The 10,578-nt window shown below is 32.4% G+C and overlaps 1 protein-coding gene across 1 annotated transcript in view; it reads left to right on the forward strand.

The window, feature by feature from the left end:
• Window positions 1-991: 991 nt before the first annotated feature.
• Window positions 992-10,578, forward strand: part of LOC108358190 (uncharacterized) — a 34,136-nt gene continuing 24,549 nt past the window's right edge. The window contains exon 1 of the mRNA XM_017609377.1: window positions 992-2,942. Within this exon, the coding sequence (XP_017464866.1) occupies window positions 2,879-2,942 (64 nt within the window). The 5' untranslated portion in view covers window positions 992-2,878. The remainder of the gene's footprint in view (window positions 2,943-10,578) is intronic.

The raw sequence follows: 10,578 nt of genomic DNA on the forward strand, positions 1-10,578 counted from the left end.
GAATGTGCTGACTGTTTGTTTGATGACAGGAGATACTTCGTCTTGTCCTCGTTTACCACCAGACCCATGCGCTTTGCTTCCCTATCCAACTTGGAAAAGGCAGAACAGACTTCGCGGTTTTTGTTACCGATGATGTCGATGTCATCGGCATAAGCCAGCAATTGCAATTGCTTATCTTACAAGAATAAAAAATAAGTATGCTGCTTAGTTGTTTTTCTCAAATGCTTCATTAAAAAAACTTTATATATTATCGAATATCGGTTTAGTATTTTGAGTGCCGAACCTGGACAAATATTTTCGGATATAATCAATTTTATAGTTAAATAACAAAGAAAAGATTATTTAAAATAAAATAACATAAGCCGTTTTAATTATACTTAACTAAACCAAAATAGACTTTGGAAAATGGAATATTTAAATCCCATTTGTTTTAATACACTTCAGTGTCATTATTTTTACCAAATGTTAATTTTTTAACAAATTTAATACCTCTTGGATAATTTTTTTTTAGAAGAGTGTTGGAATTTCTAGTTAATTTCTTGTTTTATTCAAATTGATTAGGATAAATATTCTCTCCACATTTGCTGTGACGACTGAAATGTAAAAGACAGCTTAAATAATTTGTAATTAGGAAAAGTTTACTTAGGAAAACCGCAAGAGAAACTTTAATTTATTCCTTCAAATCGGAAATTTCGAAAAAAAAAACTGTAATTTTTGTTAGGAGGTAATTTAAACAACCGTTAGCTTGTCTAAAAAACTGAAATTTACAGTTAAAACTGTGAATCTGGCAACGTTGATACCTACACACAAGCTGTTAACCGACAATGGAATATTTGTCGTCACTTTGACACAGCGCTCGGCACTTTTCAAGCATTCGGCTTTGCTCCAGCAGCAGGACGAATGAGAGTGCTCACTAATATCTGCTTTGCTTGCGTTCGCAGATTGCTTGGATGGATTGGACATTTGACTCTGCCAGTTGAGTTTCGACCGTATGAGTACACTGTGCTACGTTTAAAGTTGCGGCGAATACGAACTGAACAGAATCGCGCGTCTGTTTGTCTGTCTGTCTGGCCGCCTGCCTGTCTGACTGAATGTCTACCTTTGCTGTCGAAAATTTTCGTCTTTTGCCTCTCGCCTCTGACTAAATAGGTGACGCGGTGGTTTGCGTGGCAACTTGAAATTTGTACGTGAGTGGAAAATTTCTAACAACAAACATATTTGTACCAACATCGTAGTCGGTGAGGAACAACAGCGATAACAGCAGTAGCAATAAATGAGTTAAACTACCAAACACAAACATTTGAAATCGAAATCGTGAAAAATATCAAAATCAAATGACTCATTCAAAATAATTGCCGAAAAACTGAAACAAAAAAAGCAAAGAATATTTTTGTAATTAAACAGTTTTCTATTGACTCGCACGTCCACCATTTTTATACATGGCCGTCAAATCAGCGCCCGTTTACCTGCCTCCACGCTGAATAATCGAGAGACCGAGCCCAACCAAAATATTGCCACTAAACAGTTTTTACCAGCAGCAACTACGACGCTATTGTCTGTTGGTGGAGGTTAAATTCCTTTTTCTACATCACCCCCATCAGTCAACTATTAACTACTTAGCTCTATGCTCAGCAGTAAAAACAAATCTACATTGCAATTGCTGTAATAATCGTTACGAAGCGCTACTGTCTACGACGACGACGACGACGACGACGACGACGACTACTACTACTACAATAACCCCAACAACAGCGAGGACGATGGGAAAAGCCCTTAATCGACGACGTACAGTGGTTTGAGCATACAAATAGCGATAACATAGTGCAATAACAACAAGCAAAGTTTAGACGAACGAAAGCACATACGACTACAGTTTGCAGAAAAGGCGTCACCGTACTTGCCACACTCAACGCGAGGCAGTCGTAGTGACAAGAACACAGCAACGCCAATAAAAAAAATCAGCAGTTATATAGGAGCAACATTTGAAGCAGAGTTGGAGAGTCAGCAGTAGTGAAAGTTAGTACCAACCACTAGCCAGCAGCAACTAAAAAAAAAAAACACACACACACACACACACACACACAAGAATACAACCTTAGGCTGGTAAAGGCAAAGCTCTATCATAGACCACTGATAAGAAGAACGAACGGCCAGTGGGACAAGCGCACAGTCAGTAGCATACACAGATCACGGAAGCGCCTAGAAACTTTAAAGGTAGATCTCCAAGAATCACTTCACTGTCAGCGAGTTCACCTGCTCGAATTTAGTTAAAGGAAAAAACTTAAACAAGAAAACATAAAACAGTTGACGATTTGCTTATCAACCAACCGTAATTTCTTCTACTCTGCACCCTTTATTTCCGTTTTAGTGCGCTTGACGCCTTCACTTTGCTGATAAACGAGCATTTAATTATCAGCCTCTGTTATCAACGCGTTTGTGCTCATCTCCGGATTTCCGTTTCCGCGATAGTAGAAAAAGGAATACATATAAGAAAAAAGTGTTGTTCACTGGAAAACCGCAATTTTTTTTTAAAGCAACCACTTGCCTGCGAACAGTTTATCGTCGTCTATGGCATTATTGTTGTCGATGCTGTGCTTATCAAAACAGTGACATCATTTTTACAAAATAAACAATAAAATAACATACCTAAGTATATATAAACAAAAATTTTTTAATTAACAGCGAAGATTTGTGTTCTTTTTTTGTTCAAAGAATTTTACGCAAACCAACAATTATCGGCAATAAAATAAAAATGTGCCATTTTCGGAGCTGAAGATCTTTTAAAGTGAGCGATAACAGTATTTTTTTTTTCGTTGAAAGAGCGACTAGCAACAATAATAAAGGAAACGCCTGAAAATAGACATTAAAGCTGCCAAAGATGTTCTCCATGTGTTCCAAAGTGAAGCCACGAAACTCAACAGTGAATACACAACAACCAACGGGTGAGTACAAGTGAAAGTGTTTTTGGTGTAGGAGACCTTGGCAGCAGTATGATAGAGACGGTGTGGGGATGATGAGGGTGGGAAGCTATCATACATCCATACACATGTATGTACATGTACATATATTTAGTAGATGAGGAGGCAACTATACAAGTGCTACATACATACATACATATATACATATATACAATTACATACAGTCACTGCCAGTCAAAATGATGTGCTCCAAAGTCTTTCATTTTAAATCACTTTTCTTATTTTTTTATAAAAATTTGGTTCATAGTACAACAAAAATCATAAAAACAAAAATCTAAACTTTGTACAAAAACAAGGTAAATTCGATAAACTTTCCATTAATTTTCATGAAAAGTTCCAGCTTTTTGACCAGATTTCTTTTGGAAATACGTTGAGTATGCAATTTAGTAGCCCACTAAAATTTCAGTAGAATAAGATGCAAGTTTGAAGTTGCTACCGTTGATTCATACATACATACATATATATAAGCCACAACAAGTACATACAGAAGAATGTCTTAAATGTGAACCAGCGTAAGAGTGAAGTTCATAAAAGTGAAATGTGGACGCAAAAATCTATTGAGATTGTAACTGCACTTACGCATTGTACTTAGTTGTAAAATGAAATATGCAATTTTATTAAAAAAAACATAACTAAGGGACCGTGAAGACAAAAGATTTCGGGCATTCCAGATAACAAAATCTTGCTAAAATCCAGTTCCTCTCTTTTCATAAAGGGTTTACTCTATTTTGAAGTATCTAAAAAAAATAAACTTTGTACTACTTTTATTCCTTAAAAAAAATCAGTTCAATTTAATTGAAAAAAATACATTCAATTTAATTTAAATATCAAAAGGATCTAACAAAAACCGAATAATTTAATGATGTCTACTTAATTTAATTGAAATAAATTCAGTATAGCTAAATTAAAAAGAACATTATAGCAAACTAAGTTGAGTTGAATTGAATGGATTTAAATTAAATTCATTTAACTTAACGCCAATCTACTAAACTTAATTTTATTTAACTTAACTTATCGTACTTTAACGTAACTTAATTTACCATACCTTAACTTAACTTAACATAGCATAAGTAAACTTAACTTAACTTGCCTTAACTTAACTTTACTATTAACATACTGTTATAAAATAGAAAATGCAAAACCTATAAATTTCCACTGCAACCTGGACCTGGACTAATTTAATAGAAAAAGTAGTGAAATGATTGGAGAGAGACCAAATGTAGACACCATCGCACAGTGGTTCAAAACTGGTACTTAGTTTTCACAATTCACTAGAGCCTTAATTTTTCACTCAATTTGGTTTTTTTTTTTTTGTGCGGAAAAGTGAGGAAAACGTAGCAATTTTATAGAAAATCGATTCTCCTGTTCCATGTTCCAGTTAATAAACGTTACGTAATAAATATTTGTTGAAAACAGTTTTTGGGTTCCTCCAAAGCGAGAAAAATCACAAGAAAATTTGAAATGTTATACTAACATAAAAAAAGTCACCAAAAAACAAAAAATTGAGTTTTTAGACAAATTTTCGGAATGCAGTTTAATAGATCAATAAATTTTGGTATAGAAAAGCGGCAGAGAGGTCGCGTTGATTTTTAATAATTTATTTTGTTGTCTTAATGTGTATCCAATGCTGAAATATAGCCAATGGTTGTTGTGTTGGAAATGAAATAAATAAAATAAATAAATAAATTTTCGCAGCCATCTGCATGCTAAATGGGGTTTGTTATATTATTCAAAATCAACGCGAACTTGCACTTTATTATACTAGAAATTTATGTTCTATAAAACTGCTTACCGATTTTTTTTTAACCAATACAAAAATTTAATTTTAGTGAAATTTTTTTTTTTCAAATTTCAATTTTTTCCCCCCGTTTTGAGGGAAACCTACAATTCTTTTCAGCTAGTTTTTGTTATGCAACATTTATTAATTGGAACCGGAGAATCGATTTACTTGAAAATTGCTACTTTTCTGCACATTGCACTAAAACATTTAATATAAACAAATAAAAATTTAAAAATCAGGTTAACAGATCTTTTGAAAATTTTAAAAGGTTTTATTTAAAAAAAAGTTAATGAAATTGAGTGAAAATGAATCCAGTGAATTATGAATGTCAAATGGAAGTTTTGAATCACTGCGCATCGTGTCAATCTATTGAAGAACCACGAAAACTGGAAAAACTGTTCAGATTTCGCAATCGCAGAGGACGTGGGAACCAAACAGCCTTTTCTTCTACAAAAAAACAGCTACTAACGAAGAAAAAATAAAAAATAAAATTTATAAATTTTATTCATCTATTATTTTTTTCGTTTGTTTTCAGTATTTTATCATACATTTTGCGCATCAAATTTACCTCGTAATTTTACGTGGGGCTCGTAAATAGAGCTCCATACAGTTGACAGTTCTTTTACGAGGCTCTTAAATGGAAGATCCCAAATATAAAGTTGTGAAACGTGTAATAATAGTGTAAGGAAATTTTCTAGTTTTGAAATGATACAAAAAACACCGATACCTTTAAACTTAATTTTGCATTGTATCATTGCATTTTCATTTGACTATTTACAACTTTATTTATCAACCAATTTTCTTCGTTGATAGCTTTATATTTTTGTAAAAGAACAGACTTTAACACAAATCAGAAGAATTTCTAAAAAAATCCGTTATTTTCAAAATGTTTCCCTGTTAAATTTTGAATTTTTTCATTCGAAATGTAAACGTAAATTGAAGATATCTTGCGAAGCTGACCTGATTTAGAAAAAAACGGTATACAGGGCCACCCAAAATTAAGTTTACGTGTTTCGGCGATTTTATGGGTCATTTTAGCATCCCTGTGCAATTTTTTTTTGTATGAAACATGAGCATTACTCATACGCCATGTATGCGTATGTTATTTAATTTTTTTTTTTAACGTTTGATTTTTTTCATGCAGTGTTCTAGAAAAATGATTTCCGATCCACAATCTAGAAGCAAAGTTACGCGTCTCGGCGATTTTTTGTACGAATTTAGCCTATGTATGTCGTTTTGCTATTTTACTTGGAATGCCGCTTAATTTATTTTAAGTTAATTTAATTCCATTTTATTTGATTTTATTTTAATTTAATATTTGATTCTATTTAGTTATATTTTACATCGTTTAAAATATTTTATGTCATTTATTTTGCTATCTGCATGCTTTCTACAATCAATAAAATTCATACAGAAGATGTGTTCGAATAATTTTAAGACCAAAATCAAAGCTTAATGCGATTAAAGAGGCTTTACTGTATTAATACTTACATATACCAATTCGCATGCGTGTGTGCGTTGAACATATGTATGTAGTTCGGCTCATGGCGAGGTTGAGTTTCGGCCCAACACGCCGTACGACTGTAAAGCTTCTTTGCTAAGATTTTATTTTTCTCAATGAAATCCACGACTTATCGTTTTCGCGCAAGAACAAGTATGTACATACATACATACATAGGTATACATAAATAAATAAATATATGCACATGTACGCATACTACATGCAAAAACATACATATCTACATACATATGAATGTATATAAACTCTATTAGGCATTTAGGGGCGAGCGTTGAGTTTTGGAATATACCTGCTTTCATCCCTGCAGCGGAACTAGTGAGTTCACCAGTTTTCGGGAGTCGAATACCGGTACCTTGCAAATCTACCAGCCATGCTTTCTACTGTCGCATTTAACATGGAGTTGTCCTAGGAGGTGACAATTGACTCCAGCTGCGTAACTTTTCACTAGTACTTGTAGTAGTAACACGTAACCTGTAACCGAACCACTTTTTTTCGTTGTGCACTTCACAGATACTTTTTTAAAATTAAAAAAAAAAAACGAAAGTAAAGATTTTAAATTGTATGTTCTGCATAGTGAGATTTGAACTCGAACACTTTCGGCCGCAACTAATTCAGCCAGCATCTTTGCGCACTCAGCTACAGGCACAATATGTAAGTGTGCTTTCAAATGTTCGCTTTGAATCAAGCCAGGCGACGATTTGTTCAAATTTAAATTTGTCTTTGCTATTGTCTTTGCTATTTATTTTCCTGTGATCGAACGTACGAAAGCTGCAGCGTGACGTTGTTTGAAATTTTATTATTGGGCTGAACTGATTCTTGATAATTTTAACAAAATTGTCATTTAAACGCGCTATATCTCAGTCGTTTGTGTATCGATCGATTTGAAATTTTCACACAATAAACTACAAACTATTCCAATTTAAGTTTAACACCACTTCTTAATACTTACTACGAATAAAACTACACGTTTATAACTTTTTTATGAGAATTAAGAGGGTGTTTGTTTTCAAATGCAAAAGTTGTGTTATAAAATTTGAAATAAATTTTTTTGTTTTAAAACAGTTNTTGTTTTCAAATGCAAAAGTTGTGTTATAAAATTTGAAATAAATTTTTTGTTTTAAAACAGTGTTGTAGATGACTATGTAGGGAAGTTTTTGCGAAAGTTTCAAAATTAAACATCAAGTAGTTGCAAAGTTATAACAATATTATTATGACTCACACGGTTAGCAGATTAGCGCGCTGCGCTCTAAAAGCCTTTATAACTCAGAAAAGTAAAAAAGTCCGTTTTTATTAGTGATTTATATGTAAAAAGACTTGATCTTTCGATTGAGATTACTAAAAACAATATTAAAAATTACCATAGTTCAGAAAAATTACAAATAAATTTTCGTTCAGAATTTTCACTATGAAAACGGGAAAATTTTGGAAAACGCATAGTGCCATCGCATAGCCCGTATAAAAATCTATAGAAATCATAGTTTTCGAATTAGTTTTCCTATTTTCTTTCTGCTTCGCAGCTAGTCGAAAAGTAGCTTGTTTTGCACCGCTCAGGGCGCTGGGACATTTGACGTGAATTGCCCCCAAAATAATTTAAGAAATAGTAGTTTTGTAAAAAGGGGTATCTACATATGTATTGCTTTATTTTGGTACTTATCAATCCGATATTTGCTAGGTGGTTACACGAGGGAAACAGAACATAGATAAGTATTCAAAATTTATTATTTGTATTTAAATGATAAATAACAAAATGCTTTATGTAATAAGGGAGCACTATTATATTAAAACGGCCAATAACCTTTAGAAAGTGCAATATGTAACCAATAGGTCGATTTATTATTACCTGGAGCATAACATGCAATTGGAACTAGTAATGTAACTAGTACGAAAGCGACAATTGTCTCCGAACCCGCTGCAGGGATAGTATGAACTTCATACATACGTATGGACACATATGTATGTACATATATACACACCCGCATACATGTCTGAACACGTCCGTATATACATATCTATGTATTTATACATGTGTAATATATTCGTGATCGCATTGTATGTTGTGGATTAACTAAAACACATATTACACATTTTTCGACAATTGAGTTGGCACGTTCAAAGCATAATTTACCTACTATTTTTCATGTAATGACCCTTAAGGTTAAAGTACCACGAAGCGCTTAAGCATAAATAAGACATTCGTATAGCGCTGTGAAATTTCAATGTAAATAATAAGTACAATGCAATTCAAGTAATACACAAACCTATGCATCTATGCGCAGTAAAGATAGTCTTGGATAACATTGTTATAAATTGATTTCTCAAAAGTTTTGTAAGACGAGAATAAATTATATGATATTGTAGTTCCAAAGAAATTGATTTCATACACATTGATTCACAATAATATTTATTGTTGAATATACACAAATTAAGCTTTGGTCAAAATCCAGTAAAAGAATATTATTTATGAGAGTTTTAAATGAAAGTTTAACTGAGAGTTTTCACATATTTCTAGGAAACTCCATCTTTATATAAGCTTTGCCATATGATAGCTTAAAGCTAATTGCGCAAAATAACTTTTTTTTTAATAAGTATTTCGGAACGAGTTTGAGTGTTTTGAACCTTTGAACAAAATATTGTATTGCAATAAATTACGATAAAACTCAAAGATATGTAAAGTTTTCTAGTTTAAGATGCAAAAGATACAAAATCTACATACATACATACCATGTAGGTAAATTGTATTCATACGAATTTACAGGGCGTATGAGCAACTTTTTTTACTTGTATTCAGGGCTTCGGAGCAAAGACTTTTTATCATATCGCTCCACTCTAGCTCCGCTCTGGTATTTTATTTCGCTCCGACTGGGTCAACTTAATGCAATTTACTGTTCATTCGTCATAAAGAAATCGTTCTGAAATCAAGTAACTTTGCCATGTAAAATTTTGTCAGTAAATGGGAAATTTGCGAATATTCAACGAATTTCAAAAATTATCTATCAAAACTTAAAAGTTTTAAACCAGATCTTTTAGAAAAAATTTGGGTATTCATTTTTATAGCCAATTTAATTCCAGTATTTTAAGGTGGAAGTTCAAAGTTGTACATTTTTTTTTCGATATAAAAATACGAGTATTTTAGAATATAAATATTTTGTGTGACTGAAAATGCGAAATGCCTCCGACCAAAAAAACAAAAATCACAAAAAGAAGGGCGAATTTTGCGGTACTTAAAACTTCATACCAAAAAATTTTCTCTCAGCCTGGTACAACGCAGCTATGTTTTGAACCGGTGAAGGGTTGAATGGCCAGAATGCAGAAAAGTTTGTAAATCAATGGAAAATAATATTCGTAGCAGTTACCAAGAGCTTCACGTTGTACACAGGAGCGTATTTGTATAATAAAACCGGTCAAACTTCAGATTTATCAACTTTGATAAAATTCTCTTTAAACATATTATTTCTGAAGCTATGTAACCTATCTATCAGTTGGCAGGAGTTTTGACTACATACGTCAAATAGAACAGACTCTTCATTGTGATGATTTTTTTCTGCGCTTCCAATAGCTTAACATTTTTTTATGTAAATTAACCGTTAAAATGGTTTTAGAAGGGGCTAATTATATATTTTTTATTAGTTTAAAGACATTTAGGTGTATTTAGAAATCCTTAAAACCATTTTATTGCTTATTTTACATAAAAAAATGATAGGCTTAAGATTTTACGACGGCTAATACGTCTTGTGAATCCCCTTATTGAAAACCCAATCCAAAATAGGCCTACTTAACGGAAAAGTACAACCATGTTTTCAGAGTTTTCTGAATTGGATGTAGAAGAATCTTAAAGAATTTTTGCCGAACTTTCCAATATGGAATTCAATTTGATTCTTTGAAGATTTTTTTTTCATAACTTTCTCTAAGAAATCTACTATATACATAAGTATATACACACATGCACATTATAGATATTAAAGAAAAATTAATATGCGGAATCTTTATTAGAGCAATGGAAGCCAAATCAAAATTTTTTAGACTTTTGGTCTGTTTGTCTGGATGTTTGAATGCGCATCACTTAAAAACTAATGCATGAAATTGAATGTAGTTTTTACCGGTGTATTGCTAGAGGTCAAACTTAAAGTACAGAAAGAAAAAAAAAAGTTTAGTAAATTGGTAACATCAATTATATAAATAGGCAATCATGTTTCCTTTACACCCCTTTTACGGCTAAACTGTACTTCTAAGGTATAAACAATTATATATCATTAGAAAGGTATTTTGATGCTGATGTGCAGGCAATTTTTAAAATTTCAAAT

Source organism: Rhagoletis zephyria, unplaced genomic scaffold, assembly GCF_001687245.7.
Source record: "Rhagoletis zephyria isolate East Lansing unplaced genomic scaffold, Rhagoletis_zephyria_1.1 Rzeph_scaffold_00221, whole genome shotgun sequence".
NCBI classification, from domain to species: Eukaryota; Metazoa; Arthropoda; class Insecta; order Diptera; family Tephritidae; genus Rhagoletis; species Rhagoletis zephyria.